Here is a 16,405-nt window from a genome sequence, read left to right as displayed (position 1 = left end):
GTCGTGCGTGGCTAAAACCCACGTCATGCGCGATGCCACAGAGTGGAAAATACAGGAGAGAGTATAAATATAAGAAGATGGGAGTTGCTTACCAAGTGTGGGGAGCACGTGGGGAAAAATTCCCAGGGACTGGGTCCTCCACAGTGGGTGTGGGGGTTTTGGGGGGAAGGAGGGGGTTCTGTGTGGGCATTAGGGTGCAGGTGGCTCACTGGGGGATCTGGATGCACAGGGGCTTGGGGTGATTAGGTGCCAACCCATTAATGGGACTCTGCCGAGGGGCCCGTCCAGCGAGAATGAAAACTCGCCCAAGTAGGGATCTAAAGCCTGGGAGGGGGGATAAAAGCTCATAGGGTATGGGTGGCCTCAGTGAGGGAGCAGATGCTGGGAGAGGGACGCAGTGGGGATCCCTTTCACTCTCACAGACCTTGGGCACAGGCCGAGCCCGCTTACAGACAACCCTCCCAACCAATAGCAAATATCACCAACAAAAACCACAAAAACCTCTCTAGAACAAAGCCAACCCCTCGCTAGAAAAAACCCCTTCTCAAGTCCAACTCTGTCCACATATCTAGTCAAAGGTGAACACATCATAGACCTAAACCACGTCAGCCCCACTATCAGAGGGCTATTCACTGGCAACATCTACCAACGGTGTGGATTATACCAGCATGTGCCAGCAATGCCTCACTGCCATGACATTGGCCAAATCGACAAGTCTCTATGCAAAAGAATAAATTGACAACAAATCTGAAATCAGAAATCATAACATGTTCAAAAAAACCAGTTGGAGAACCCTTCAACCTCTCTGGTCACTCAATAACAGACTCTAATAGTGGCAATTCTTCAACAAAAAAAACTTCAAAACTGGAATTAATTTAGCAAAACTGGATAAACCATCCAGAGTGTAGTGCCTAAATAAAGACTGGAGTGGTGTGGTTCATACAAAACTTATAACTTAATTTTTCCCTAACTGTTCATCTCTACCACACTTCTCTCTGGTCAAACTGTCTGTAATGGACCACTCTCTTCCACTTTGGTAGAAGTATTTTTCCTCTCTGGTTATCCTGTGGTGCTGTTAATAGATGCATTATGTCATTAAACTGACTCACACATAGTAAAGCTCAACCCCATCCTTTCATATACTCTATACCTGCTCCTGTATTTTCCACTCCATGCATGCTGGATAAAGGATGAGTGCGCTAGCACCACGAAAGTTATGCCCAAAATAAATGTGTTCATCTTAAGGTGCCAGAGGACTCCTCGTTGTCCATTGATATAAAGGTTTAGTTGATAAGTGCCTTCTGTCATAGGAGTCACTTCAAAAGCAAATTATCCGAATAGGCTTATTCTGAGCTTCCTTAAGATAAGCCTATACTTGTTAGTTTGGTTAAACAATGATAGCTAGGACTGGCAGAATCGGGGACAACACAAGTATTGCTGCAGCTTTTGAAAATATGAGTTTGTTTGAATTAAATACAAATTAATTTCCACATGAAGAAAAACTACAGAGCATGAATAATTGTTGGTTTTTTGTTTTTGTTCTGAGTAAACCAATTACCTTTGTTTCAGCAAAACAATTCTGCAGTTTATGACAATCACATGCTTATTCCTTTTATACGTTGTTTCTCTCTCTCTTAGCTATAAGCACATGACATTAATACTCCATGTCATCGCTGGTGTAATTTACTTCTGGGGAATTCGCTAGCCACTAGCATGTGCAGAATTTGTTCCCCACAGAAAAAGCGACTGAAGGGCAGCAAAGGGAAGCCACAAAATGGTGTATGGCAACCCTCTAGATCTCTATCATCTACATCTCAATAACATTTCCAGGAAATGTTCTGTCTGTCCTCCATATCCAGGACCACCCCAACCATTACATGGCTATAGCAAGCTTACATTTTATAATTAGTCTTCATTAGTACAATGGCAGTTATATTTTACTAGCTAGAAGATGTACTCGATATCTTTAGGGTTTTCTCTTAATAGGACACTAACCAAACACTGTAAGTTCAAGATCTTTTCTTGCTTTGCCCAATGATGGGAAAGGATTCAACCAGGAAACAGCAGAGTGCATCAGAAGTTCTCCCATTGAAAGTTCTGTGACCTGTATTACATTATAAAAATAATAAGTGCAATTAATGTCTTGATTAACAACAAATCATCAACCACAAATGTTAATGAGTGCAAGCTGATAAATAAAAAGTATGCCTGTGTTTAATGGTGTGTGTGTGTGTGTGTGCGTGCGCTTGTGTGTAAGTAATCACTGAGCCATGGTTGTGTAAACAGCAATATATTTAAAAAAATACTGCCCATAAAAATAATAGCACACAACTTATGGAAGCTGGATGATTTGCCTCTTAGAGCTTATTTTTGCTACTAACACTTAAGCTGAAGAACGTTATGTCTGACTTGAAGTTCTGTCACTGAGATACTGCCACGTGCGACATTCCTTTCTCATCCCTTTCATTTCTATAGACTAATCAATGTATAAGACCCTTTCACTGACTGAATTAGGACATGACTGGTTCTCTTAGGCTTTTCTTTCTTTTGAGTAGTTCTTTCTCTCTTCCAGAAGAGAAACAATTTGGCTCATTTACCAGGATGAAACTTAAAACAATGAAATCAGTAGCTGTCGCACTTTTAAGGAGCAAGCTAAATGGCTGATCCACTTATACATCATTGGCCACAAATGGCTAAATCTAATGAGCTTGTTGGCCCAGTTCTGGGAGACGCTAGAGAACAAGATCTGTTATGCTTTCGCTAGTTTTCTTTTTAAATATTGTAATAAAATAATCGATTAGAGGGGTGATAAATACACATTTTACTTGGATGCACATTCATGTCTAGAGTTCAGATCAGAGCAAATAATTTTGAGATATTAGTAACAAAAAAAGCCCTTCATAGATGCTAAGGGTCTCTCACACCAGAGAATACATTACAAATATTAATGGACAAAAATAGCCACTTCCACAGGTGGTGTATACTGGGGCTGCTCAACTGAAGTCAGCAGAACTATGGCAGTTCATACTAGCAGATGTGCTGGCCCATTATACCAACTAATGTTTTTTTGCACTGATAAACAGCCATGTATGTATCAGCACTAGATGAATTCAGAATGATGGTAGAAATAGGCATTATAATGAATCCTGCTAGATCCTTTAGATGAAAAAAGATTCCATTTTCTGAATTCTAAACACTCATGCATAAAATTTGACCTCAAACCTTGAGACATGGATAACCTGCAGCAGTGGTTCTCAACCAGAGTTACATGTACCCCTGGGGGTACACAGAAGTCCTTCCAGAAGGTACATCAACTCATCTATTTGCCTAGTTTTACAACAGTCTACATAAAAAACATTAGCAAAGTCAGTACAAACTAAAATTTCATACAATGAATTGTTTATCCTGCTTTATATATTGTACACTGAAATATAAGTACAATATTTATATTTCAATTGATCTATTTTATAGTTATATGGTAAAAATCAGAAGTAAGCAATTTTTCAGTACTAGTGTGACACTTTGTGGTTTTATGTCTGATTTTGTAAGCAAGCAGTTTTAAGTGAGGTGAAACTTGGGGGTACGCAAGATAAATAATGCTCCTGAAAGAGGCACAGAAGTCTGGAAAGGTTGAGAGCCACTGATTTTCATTGTTTTCTTGCTGTGAGGTACAGTGGCTGTCTGCTCCCATCTCCCTTTCATGGCAGACCAAGAGAAGGTTTTGGCAGCAGTTTGTGTAAACATGACAGCAACTGCTGAGGTCTTACCTATATGAACAGTTTATTTGCAGCATGGGGTGTAAATCTACCTTGCACTTCCCTGCTGTGCACAAAGTATCTGTGTAGTCCCTATTGATATGCACTAAAAGTTCCCCAGTGCACTTTGAAATGAGAAATTTTAGTGCACATCAGCAGGGTCCACAGTGTGTGGACGGTGTGTGAGGTAGGGTGTTGTGAGGTATATTTACACCCCAACTTGCCATGCACTGTTCGTATAGACAAGCTCCGTGAGAAGGAAATTTGATGGGAGAGACACAAAACTGAACATCCTGAACTCTCAATTAAGATCCCCTTCATGACTTCAATAAAAGTTAAGTAGACACAGTATTGTACAAGATTTCATCTGAAGTGTGAATAATATATGTTCCATTCTTTCTCTTACCTCCTTCTCTGTTCCACTCTGATCTGCAACCAGTTGGTCAAACACAGTACCATAGTCCTCATATATCTTCTGCATCTCATTGATGTGACTGGCTACTTTTTCCATTGCCTTCAGCGCTTCTGAAGTTTTTAAAGAAATCCATCATTTAACAAACAAATAATTCAGTTTCATTTTATAAATGCATGATTTTTTTTTATTAAAGCCTAGGAGAGATTTTTATTCAGGGTCAAAATTATTCAAGGTCTCAAGTCACAATGATCCATGACCAACAATAATTATGACTAGATCAGTACTTTACTTAGTCATAGTAAATATGGGCTCCACACTTGCAGATCAGCATATTCAAAGAGCTTCTTAGCTGGTGTTTTAAGTACCTCAAAAGACTGAAATAAATATTTTACTAAAAAAGCTACCGAGTATATAAAACTTCAGCCTGATGACTTGGTAGTAAATATAGCTGTGGTTGTGGCACCATTAGCATAAACAAGAATCAATGAATAAGGCCATTAGGAGCTTCAAGTGTGACTACAGCCACATTAAAATAAGCTGTTTGCATGAGTTTGTAAAAAGTGGAGCTTGGCTCAGCACAGGAAGACTTGAGAAAATATGGTAGCCAACCACACAGGCTCCTTGTGTGTTGCATCTTGGGGAAAACATTTGTGAGGTTAAATTCTATAGACCAGCTTTTTTAAAAAAAATATTATTACTACAAGAAAGGCACTGAATTTCAGCTGGATTTTATAATCATATATAAAGGGGTCAGAAGAGGTGAGGTTCACTTCCCCACACCCTGCCAACTCTTAACTGAACATTCCTTTCATATTTTGGTGTCAAGTTTATTCCACAAGCAATTCATCTCAAGATAGTTTTTGATGCAGAAAAGCTATTTTCTTTTTTTTAAGAGTTTCCCCAGCTCTTGGGGTTTATGGCACAGTTGCACATTGGACTTTTTTAAGTGGTCATGGTTGCTGACACCTGTATTAACTTGGCATCTACTTTTAATCCTCTGCAAGAATAAACAGTAAAGTTTCTATCCAGCTCTATTTGACGTCAGAGGAACGTTTTGCCCCTGGAACCAGATGAACTAGTATGTGGCCATACCTAATAAACCCGTTGCTTCCATGTTAGCCTCACCTTTCTCACAACAGATTTTTGCTGTCTGTATGTTGTGAAAATGAAAAAATTAACCCATAAAACATTTCCTCAAAAGCCTGATCCTTCAGATGCTGAGCGCTTTTAAGTTCCACTGAAGTAATTTAAAATCCAAATGAAGGATCAAATGGGAGTTTTGGTTATGTGAGAGCTGGAGAACGTGGTCCTAGAAAATAATCAACCCTACTTCCTTTTCTGTTGTGCTTAAACAGGTGGCCTTTTCCTTTCTAAATGGGAAGACTGCAAACCTCTGAAGTCATAAATCCATCTCTATTAAAATGAGAGTTACAGGCAATTCTCTCATTGATTTGGCTGAGTTTTTTTTAACATGTTTCGACAGTGAATAACAACCACAAGATGGAGCTTTCTTCACCATTTCCTAGTTAAAAAAAAAAATGTGAGAACACTGAGCTGTCTTGATTGTGTTCCAAGAATAATACAGAGTGCGAAGCTTGGTCCCAACCATCATGGCAGCTCTTAGCCATACCCATTTTTTCCCAAATACATCCATACACTCCAGCACCCAGTAGGATTTTTCCTGGAAACAATGGAAAGCAGCTTGCTCTTAATCACTTTTTTTTTTTTTTTAAAGGAGAGAAAGGAAAGTAAGTATGATTCTCTCTAGGATTTGAGAAAACTTTCCAACAACAAAGAAATTCTGCTGGTTTGCAACAGTAGCACAATTTTAATAAGACTTGAAACTAAACTGAAACTCCCTTTAGTCTCCATAGAAGAATGAAAATAGATACCTGTCAGATGATAATGCTCCTCACTCTCATTATCCGTCAAGGACACCAGCTCCTTCAGGAGCAAGGGGTACTTCAGCACTCTCTGGACAGGCTTGATGAGATACGACTCCAGCGTAGAAGAATGCTGTTTCGTGGGGTTCCGTGCATCCAGAAAGGCCTTAAAAGCTTTATCTGTTTTGGCTAAATATAGAAAGGGAAGCTGGTCAGTTCAATGGGGATGTCATAGAAGCTAATTTGAGAACAGATGAACAGAATGCTTCCATTTTTTTAAAAAAGACACTTTTCATCTGCATTTCAAACACTGCTTAATGCAGAAAATGAATAATTAATGGTGGGTTTTAATAGCATAATAATTACAAGTAACACATTACAGAGAGAACAGGAGTACTTGTGGCACCTTAAAGACTAACATTTATTTCAGCATAAGCTTTCGTGGGCTACAGCTCACTTCACGGAAGCTTGTGCCGAAATAAATTTGTTAGTTCTTTTTAAGTGTGAACCGAATCTGTAGATAGCACAGACTTATGGGAAGAGCTTCTGTTGCTATTCAAGCTACTCTGGAGGTGTTACAAAAGGAAACTTCTGTTATTTGCCTCAGATCATGATTACATTTCAGCAGAAGGACAGATCACAGATATTCACATAAAAAGACCTCCCATGTCTCCTTTTTAATATTAGAATTATCCTGGGGCATAAGCCTCAAATTGCTAAAACTATCTTCAAATAAATCACTATAACTAAAGTCATACAGATGAATTATATCAATCAAGAAAATGAATTACCTCGCTCAAGGACTTTCTGAACTTTTATGTGGTTTGCACAGAATCCACTGTACAGTTTGAAGTGGTCAGCATAATACAGGAAAGAACCTCCGAGTGAAAATAACAGTTTCTGAAACCCAGATAATCAACATATTTATTTATTTACTTATTTCATTATTAAAATCTTAATTAAGGCTCTGCAATGATTTAGTTAGTTTATATTGTGGCCCCATTTTGAAGTTAGGGCAGCTTCTGTTCTAAACCATGCTGGCAAGGATGTATTCTCTACATAGAGCCATAAACCTAATTAAACAACTGAAATCACTGCATACCAGATCATTAAAGTGTGGCTCCACTCTGAAAAGCCAGATAGTCTTGTTAGAGTCTGTATTTGTTTTGTTTCAAAGGCTTTCCTATAAACGTGCTCAGTTTACAACTGAAAAAGGTGGTTGAAATGCATTTCTCCAAAGCGTAAGTGTTTGAAAAACAAGTAGTATACCCTCTCTGATGTATGGCTGTATAGATGAGAGGGTTCTAGTAGGATATGGAGTCTTTTGGCTTTAGGTTATAAATTCAAATCCAATCCAGGTTTGTAGGTAAAATTTGTTCCCATTTGACAGTTGTTCAGTGGCCCGCAGTAAATGATTGGACGGTTTCAGCCAGTTCCCTGTGGACATCACCAAAACAACCACTTCATCTTATAGTCAGTCTCGGCCTCAACTGGCAACCAGCCTCAGCAATGAAAGCCAGCACTGCGAGAGTGTGGGAAATGACTCTCCCCTCACTCGTCCCTCCAGATCAGGATTAAAGGTGCATCAGGGGAGTAGTTTTGTTCATGATAGAGAACTTCAGTCTCCAATGCTGTCAGAATTACATGTTTCATGAGCACTGAATTCACTTTTTAAAAAGGAAAAACCAAGGACTTTTTTTTTTTTAAATTGAGCTTTCCCTATTTATTGTGTATCTTTAGGAAATAAGCTAATGAAATACATACAAGGTAAAGATTAATACTGTAATTATCTGCCTTCTAAGTGCCACTTCATAGAGCAATCCAAGAAAACAAAAATCAGTAGTTATAATAAAATTCTAGTGTTTCTCCATTACTCATTTCATCTCCATACCTCCTGTCTTCTCCACAAAGAAAATCACAGCTAGCGTGAGCCTGAGTGTCAATTTAAAAGTGTGAAGAGACAGTTTTCCAGCACATATAAAAATAACTCCCTGTACTCCTCCACTCTCCTTGCCCCAGGTATGTTTGGATCAGCTACACCAATTACTTCATCTTTGATCCCTTTCTCTGCCAACAGCATCATATTGTGGCATGAGTCTGCAAAAATAAATCTGGTTTGATGAGTCTGCTGCTTCACAACAGCACATTTTATAAATGGAGTTTCACACAGACACAATGGGATTCCATTCCTGAACTTGCATATGCAAACACATGCAATCATTTGCTCTTCAAAAACCCCATTTATCCCATTGGAAAGGTCGCGGGAAGTTTACTTTACACTGACAGTATTGCTTCTTATACAAGTATTAATAACTGGTCATGCTGTTGAATACACTTGTGACTGACACAAACCCTAACAAATACCATGTGACGGAGCTTGCGGTGTTGGGATGAATATGGGCGCCTGTATGGTTGAAAGGAAAGTAGTGTCTGATACAAGAAGAAGGTATAAAAAAAATCTGATGATTTTCAAGCCTGTTAACATCTTTTTTGAAAGGTGGTAATTCCTGGGTGCCTTTGCGTTTCCTTTTTTGGATGAAGGTAAGATTGGGATGGACTGTGAGTCCTGGGGACTACCAGGGCAGAAGAGAGATCTTATTAGAAAACAATCCACAGAATGACAGAGTAAAAAAGTAGGAGCCATTAAAAGAGGTAGGAAGGGGACAAACCAAAAGAAGTTAGCAATGAATTTTTAAAAAGTTGTCTTTTTACCCAAAGTTTCTTTAGTAGAAGTCAACGCATATCTGGGAGACACAGCGAACTGTCCCCTAGTTCCATAACAGCAGTCATGGGATAGGAGCCCACCTCTTGCGGGTGGTGAGTGAGTGGTGCTAGTAAGGCACATGAAGAACCATACAGTGGGCCATATTCTGCCTTCACTTACACTCCCAGGGCCCTGGATGTAAGAGTACTCCATTGACTACAATTGGGGTTATTTGTATCATGTAGCAGGTGAATTAGGCACTATCACTTCAATGATTGCATGGGGCATAATGCAGGGCAGAATCTGGCAAGTAATAATGACCTTGCTATAAGAGAACACAGCACTTTTAAGCATTGTGCGTTTATAGAATACTGACCATCTAAATCACTACTTGTTTCCAATGGCACATTGTGCACCATGGAACAGAGAAGAGAAGAACTAAAATGCAAAATTAGCCTTTATTTTTCATTTCTAAATTCAGGTGGTGCTCAAATATGTTTTTGCAATAAAAAGTAAAGCTTTTTAAACATACAAACAGCTACATGGAGAGAAAGAGAAGGAGAGAGAGAACAAACCTAAATACCAGAACTCTGCACAAACTTCCAGACCTACATTACAATGAGTTAAAAGACCACATGTTTACCCGAAACTGGGATGGGGTTTCCAGTGTGTTAAAATCTGAGGAGGAAGAAATTCCATCTTCCAGGGTCTCCAAAAACACCTTCTGAAAATTCAACATTTCTGGCAAACTGCCAAACAATGACTCCATCTGTGTGAAAATCAGACATGACAGACATGAAGTGTCCAACTTTACTGGATGCTATGATGAGACAATCCACTGAAGAGAAGCTATAAACAAAGCGAAGCCACAGGTCAATGATTTTTTGTTTTCTTAATTGTGGAGTGATTGCCAGCACTAAGAAAAAGTGGCTAAAAAATGCCAAAGTATTTTTTAGAAATGTTTTAGTCAGGAGAACAATTACCATTACAAAAGATGTAACTAATGTGCTAAATAGAAAAACACAATAGTATATGCTCTGTTATGCTTGTTTGCTTTCTCTATCATGTTCTCAGCAATAGAAAAGCCCGAGTGTCAAGTGATTTTACAGACAATAAAAAAGAATGAAGAAAACATCTTTTTTAACCATTGCCTCACCTCATCTTGGGTAAGGAAGGTCTCATTTTGAAGGGGTTCCAAGTATAACTCAAAGAGGCAGCTCAAATCCTGCAAGAAAAAGAATTTGCTCAGCTTTATATAACAATTCAAAACTGTGCTGCATTTGAGAGCTGTGTATAAAAATTATGTTCAAGAAAACTGAGAAACAATTCACTTTTTTGCAACACTAAAAATTGTTTTTAGTTTAGACACAAGCTAATCTGAACCGAATACTGAAGCTTTATCAGTTTTATAATCCCAAACTGAACAGTGTAACAAAGAAATATTGTTTTAGGGCAGAGAGGTATAAAAATATTACAGAACATGGTTTTATGAAGAACACAAATACTGAAGTACATGAACATCATCAAGGTTCATAAGCATACAAGTTGGGTGAACAGCAGCAGGTCCGTTAAATACTAGTATTAATGATCAAAATGATGTGTAGTGATTTTAAATCTTATTACACATTAAAGTGCTTTGTTATATTTTCAGGGCAACATGATTAAGGGCTTTTACTGTCATTTCTTCACAGACTTGAAGCTACTTTGGAAGACTTACTATGTCACATCAAAGTGCGTGGCTGCCTTGTGGGTCAATGCGGCAGGGCTTTGTGACCCTGAGACAAGAAGTGGGAGAATTTCTTACAGAGAGGGCAGAATGTGTGTCTTCTTGAGAGCCCTGCATAAAAAAATGTTGACTTGCCTGATCTGGGATGTTTGACAGCTATTACACCACACCTCAATGATTTCCATATTAAACCACAAGATAAAAAGCATCTGAATTGTCATCCTTAAGCTATTTGCTTTTTGGGGGATCAAGATGAAACTATTTGATTACCAAATGCCTGCATATAAGTGGATGCATCCAAATATTAGCCAGGATTTGGTCCTGCCATGAGGGCAGGGGACTGGACTCAATGACCTCTCTGGATGACCTTCCAGCCCTACAATCTATGGGCAAAGCCTGAGCATTGATTAGAGTGGTCCCTATACAAAAAAGAGCAGTTGGACTTCTTCAGGATCCATTTTATGTAGATATACCTAGTTTGCTCGAGGAAGAATAGATGGAGATAATTGAGATTTTTAATGTAAATATAGTGGGAACCTTCCCTCCCAGACTTCCACATGCATGTTGATTCCAGAAAATACCTGCACCTAATAGCATATATTTTGAGCTTAAGTGTTAGGTTGGCAGTACTGCGGATTGTGAACAGGCTTCTTCCTTGATGAAGGTCAACAAATCCAAGCTTCACACAAGACTTTCAATTGAAGTTACTGCTTTTGGAATCCAGAATTAATTAGCTTGGGTCTAGTCAAAGAAAGGCCATGCATTCAAGAAAAGGTATGGCCTTATTTACTAATTAAACAAATTAATACTATCAGAAACATCTGAAATTGTGCATTATGTGTTTTAGTCTCCCCGGCTGCCGATTAAAAAATAACCATGCATTGACCAATGCATTAGTTTCCATGGTAAAAGACATTCTTTGTAACCAGAAAGGCCAATCTTTAAAAATATATGAAAGCTTAAATTCTTGAGAAGGAATGCAAAATCCACCGGATGACCTGACAGGACAATCTGAATCCTCAGATATTGCAGATGCCCTCTGCCCATGAATTTACATTCCCCTTTATATAGGAATACATCTCAAATTGCCTGGGAACCTGAAATCTTAGGGCCCAGTCCTGCAGCCTTTACTCACAAAAGGTGATGTGAATGCTCATGTAAGCAAGCTCAGGCCCTTTTAGTGGTGAGCTTATACACCTATAAGCCTGAAAATGTACAAGTATAGTATGCAAACAACTGTAGAGCTCAACAGGAAGAATACAGAAAAAAAAACCTATTTAGCTATTACCTTGACATATGATTTCTCAGTGTCCATAAGTTCTTGGATGACCTTTCTCAACCTATCTGCATCAGACAGAGCTCGTCCCAGTGGTCTCAGGGGTAGATCCTGGCTGTCCTTTTGTCCTTCCATGCTGTTTGCCTGGACTTCAGGAAAATTCTGACACAATGTAGTGATTTGTTCGGTGCTCTGTTGGATTAAAAGTAGATACATTTGAAAACATATGACACAAAATGTAAGTGCAGCCTTTTTAGAACTTCCTATAAGGAAAGGGGATTCACAGATTCATGTTTGCTCCTATTCTAAATTCACTGGGCCATATCATGCCATTGATTTTTTTTAAGCATAACTCCCTATTGCTTTGAAGGTATAATACAGCATAAAAGAAAACAATCAATGGCATAACGTGGTCCTTTACAAGAAATATTGCTTCATAGATCAAAACAGTAAAATCTGCAATTTTCTAGTGACCTGAACCAGCATTTTTTGTATTGATTTCCATGGATGTTTGAAGTGTGCAAGATCATGCTCAATTTTGCAACATCTATTTTGATACTAAGTATTGTCGGAAGTTACTTTCTGTATGATCTATTGCTCCTCTTTTTTGCCACATTCACTCCAGAGAGCTAGGAAGTAACAGAAAATAAAATGTTGTTTACCTTTCTTTTTACTAGCAAAACGTAGTTTTTATTTATCATCTGCTTCAGATTATTGACTTTCAATAAGACTTGAGCTCCTTAGTGTCAAAGTCACTTTTGAAAATGGGACTTAGGCACGTTTGAAAATTGTAAACATAGTAAAAAAGGAGATAAAAACAGTTTTTCAGGCAGGATGAAAAGGTGGAGATGAAACAAAAAGGGTAGTGAATCCTAGAGGAAAAAAATGGCAGAAAACAGGAGGATGCCTGCTGACAGTGCAAGACTGTTTCCTAACATACCCCAGAGTGCTTAGTCTAGCAGAGTTTTACATTACACAAGCAATAGGATTTCCAACACTCCTATATGTCTGACTACAACTTTATACCATGAGCAGCACTTAGGTATCTGACAACTTCCGCATATGTGGTATATGACTACCGCCTTAGGAAGCCTATTCCACAGTCCTCATTCTTAGACAATTTTTCATGATAATCAGCCTATATTTTCTATTGTCCAACTCTACCCTACTCCTTGTATCACAATCAACGGTTCTCCCCCTCTCCCCCCAGTGATCACGTTTTCAAATACTTGCACTACTAATACTGTACGTGGAGTGTCTAATACTAATACTGGATTGTCACAAAATGTTGTGCCATATCTTATATTCTATTTAGGAGACCAAACCATAAATGAAATCCGCTGCACACGTGTGTGTCTCTGTATACAAATGCTTCCTTTATGGTTCTAAACTAAGGCACTGATTCAGCAAAGCAGTCAGTGCAATATACAGCAGCCCTTAGGCTGCTCTAAATTACTTCAAAGGTCATTTCAGCTGGCCCAACATTAGAGATGCAGAAAGATGGCTCCTTTCCACTCCCTTCCCTTCTCAGCTATTCTGAGTCCAAACTCAGCACAGCACAGACTTCATCCCAGAATATAGAGCTGTGTGTCCTAAGCGATATTGTCAGGCTAAAACCTGAAACAGAAACTACAAAGGCTTGCCATGTTATGGTGTCATCCAATGGATAAATAAACAGTAGTTCTGATCTTTAGGGAAGTAGCCACAGTTCTCTGCCACATTTCCTATAACAATTAGGCAACATCCATCATATAATTACATCATAAATTACACTATAAAATCCCAATCAATTATTGGACAAAATAAATATGCATTCCTAACATCCAGATATAATTTTTTTAAATGTCAAAACAGTTGCAATGCACACCGTATCAGTGTAGGATTTTCCAGTCCCTGGCTTTAAATGGCTATTATTCTCACACAATGCGTACAGTACCTTGCATCACTAATGCATGCAAGCATCTACTACATAATCCCTGTGAAATGACAGCTCTCAGGATTGTAGAATCTAGTAAAGGTCCATGTTTACTGAACGAAATAGGATTGGACAATATACAGTATACACCGAATGGCATCTGTTGAGATTCCAGCTTTGTCGTGCTGAAATTTGTCAAAAATCACACACAACTCTGTGGCATTAAAAATAGCAGTTTTTGAAAAAAAAACTATTCCTTGCACTTAGCAAATCAAGGATTAATTTTAAGAACCTTTACAAGAAGATGAATTTCCAAAACACTTGAGTTTTGTCTCCTTTGTTTCTGATGTCAGAAAGTTTGACATTTGTGTCATAATGACTTAGACTTCAGGCGAAATACAGCTCAAAGTGTGTGTGGGCAGCTGCGATTGACATCCCTGGGAGTGCAACCATTGATCAAGGTTACTAGATAGCCTACTGAAGGCTATAAGCAAAGCACAGTAGTACTCTGTAAGAAAAAAATGTGTAATAAATTATATACATATTATATAAAGATGCATTTGAGCACTAATGTTGAATGTGTCATCTTCTGTAAGTCCCTGAAAGGGGCGTGGGATGTTGCAGCATTATTTGAAGGGATTTTGCAGAAGGACCATGAGCTTTGAGAACTGAGCTTTCCCACCCTCTTCCTGACTAAATTCTTGTTGTATCTCATGCATTTCTTTTATTAAAATGTCAGGGCAGCTTTCTGCCCACTGTCATCCCCTGTGAAGTGGGGCGCTGCAGAACTTGGCTCCATGATGCACATGGACTGTGCACTCCCTGGGGGCAGATTCTTCATTCCTGGTTGCAGCCATTTACACCTGATAGGAAGTATGAAATGCTACTCAATGACACCTACATTGCACTGCACACTTTGCACAGCTGCAAAGGGCCACACTAGATGCAAAGCAGTACAGGATGCAGACCTTTGCAGAACAGTTTCTGCAGTAAAACCAACGAGGAGTCCTTGTGGCACCTTAGGGACTAACAAATTCATTTGGGCATAAGCTTTCATGGGATGTAACCCACTTCATCAGGTGCATGGAGTAGAAAATACAGTAAGCAGGTATAAATATACAGCACATGAAAAGATGGGAGTTGCCTTACCAAGTGAGGGGTCAGTGCTAACGAGGCCAATTCAATAAGGGTGGATGTGTCCCATTCCCATGAAAGGTCCACTGTGTTCTGTCTGGACCAGCAGCCCAGCATTCATGAGCAACTCTATAACAACAAACCAATGCCTGTGCATAAAATTCCTGCTTTACATTTTGTCCTGCTACCTGTGTTTTTCCAACCCACTCAATGTGCAGTTCACAACTTCCTTCAGCTCTTGTCTTTGCTCCTTTTTCCCTGCTGCACCTTATGCTTGGCCCAGCCGACTATTCCTCACACACTCAGTGACCTCCCACACTACATTCAAATCCTTCCTTGAAACACACTTTTCCTCTAAAGCCTTCCTATGCCGATTCCTCATCACCACCTTTGCCACATCTAGACAAATACATCACTTGGTATACAATACAAGATGCAGAACATGGTAAGTATAGTATCTGACCTGTCCTTGATGTAGGCTGAGCTCTTCAAAGCCACCTAGGGGATTCGGATACCAAATGGCCCTCAGCTTTACCCAGACGACTTTGATAATCTCTGCCTTAGTCTTCGGGTTCCTGGAATGTGCTAGTCCTTCCTTACGTTTGTACAATGCTAAGCAGATTGTTGGTGCTCATTAAATAGTAATGATACTTTGTATCAGCTTCACAGGGTGTTGTTATTAATCTGAATCCAAGCCGTATTACACAAATAACAATTCAGATAATTCAGTGGGGAGCAGATGCCCAGGTCCAGCTGAGCTATGCTCAGTGCAGGATCTGGGGAAAGGGCAGAGAGAAGGTGGCTGCATTGATCCTATGGCCAAACATGAGTCTGTCTAGCCTTTGGCATAGCTTAGTCATTTACAAGCAGCCCTTTGGCAATGCACAGTGACGATTAAACTGGACCAAGGATGGAGGGATAGCTCAGAGATTTGAGCATTGGCCTGCTAAACTCAGGGTTGTGAGTTCAATCCTTGAGGGGGGCCCATTTAGGGATTGGGACAAAAATCTGTCTGGGGATTAGCTCTGCTTTAAGCAGGGGGTTAGACTAGCTGAGGTCCCTTCCAACCCTGAAATTCTTTGAAATAATCTTCCCTTTACAGTCTTTTCACCTTAGTTTCATTCCACAGCCATCCCTCTTCTCCACTGCTCAGTTTCTGTCACTCCCTTTCCCTTCCCTTCCCACTTATCTGATCCCCCTCCCTTCCACCCCTGATATTGTATGATTCTATGATATCTTAAAAAACAACTATGTTAGATTTCAAAGGTCAAGTGAGACCAGGTAATGAGTGTTAATTTAGGGCCCATAAATTTGCATACCAGGATTCCAGGATAGAACTGAGACAGTCCTAATTGTGTCATGTTTAATTTGACCATTTTAACAGGTTTTCCAACATGGCTGTGTACAACACTTCTACCACCACACCAGGTCTACCTGTACAAGCTGATGTAAAGGGCGCTGGGTCATGATCCTGCTTCTTTTCCCCTACTCTCCTCACCACCCCATAGGGATGTGGAGGACACCCCAGAGGCTGCTGTTATGCAAAGTCCCTGAGGAGTCATGCAACGGGGCAGAAATTCCTTTCTCACCTCTGTGG

At 39.5% G+C, this 16,405-nt stretch overlaps 1 protein-coding gene across 1 annotated transcript in view; it reads right to left on the bottom strand.

Moving 5' to 3' along the window:
• Positions 1–16,405, bottom strand: part of TIAM2 (TIAM Rac1 associated GEF 2) — a 226,628-nt gene that overhangs the window by 25,991 nt on the left and 184,232 nt on the right. Inside the window, exons 16-23 of the mRNA XM_075064570.1 lie at positions 11,772–11,951; positions 9,914–9,982; positions 9,401–9,526; positions 6,845–6,953; positions 6,063–6,242; positions 4,162–4,280; positions 1,992–2,104; positions 1,151–1,199 (exon numbers count right to left, since the gene is read on the bottom strand). Of these exons, the coding sequence (XP_074920671.1) occupies positions 1,151–1,199; positions 1,992–2,104; positions 4,162–4,280; positions 6,063–6,242; positions 6,845–6,953; positions 9,401–9,526; positions 9,914–9,982; positions 11,772–11,951 (945 nt within the window). The remainder of the gene's footprint in view (positions 1–1,150; positions 1,200–1,991; positions 2,105–4,161; positions 4,281–6,062; positions 6,243–6,844; positions 6,954–9,400; positions 9,527–9,913; positions 9,983–11,771; positions 11,952–16,405) is intronic.

The sequence above is a fragment of the Chelonoidis abingdonii genome, chromosome 3 (genome assembly GCF_003597395.2).
Source record: "Chelonoidis abingdonii isolate Lonesome George chromosome 3, CheloAbing_2.0, whole genome shotgun sequence".
Taxonomy (NCBI): Eukaryota; Metazoa; Chordata; order Testudines; family Testudinidae; genus Chelonoidis; species Chelonoidis abingdonii.
The sequence above is the reverse complement of the archived record's forward strand: the minus strand, read 5'-3'. Positions and strand labels throughout refer to the sequence as shown.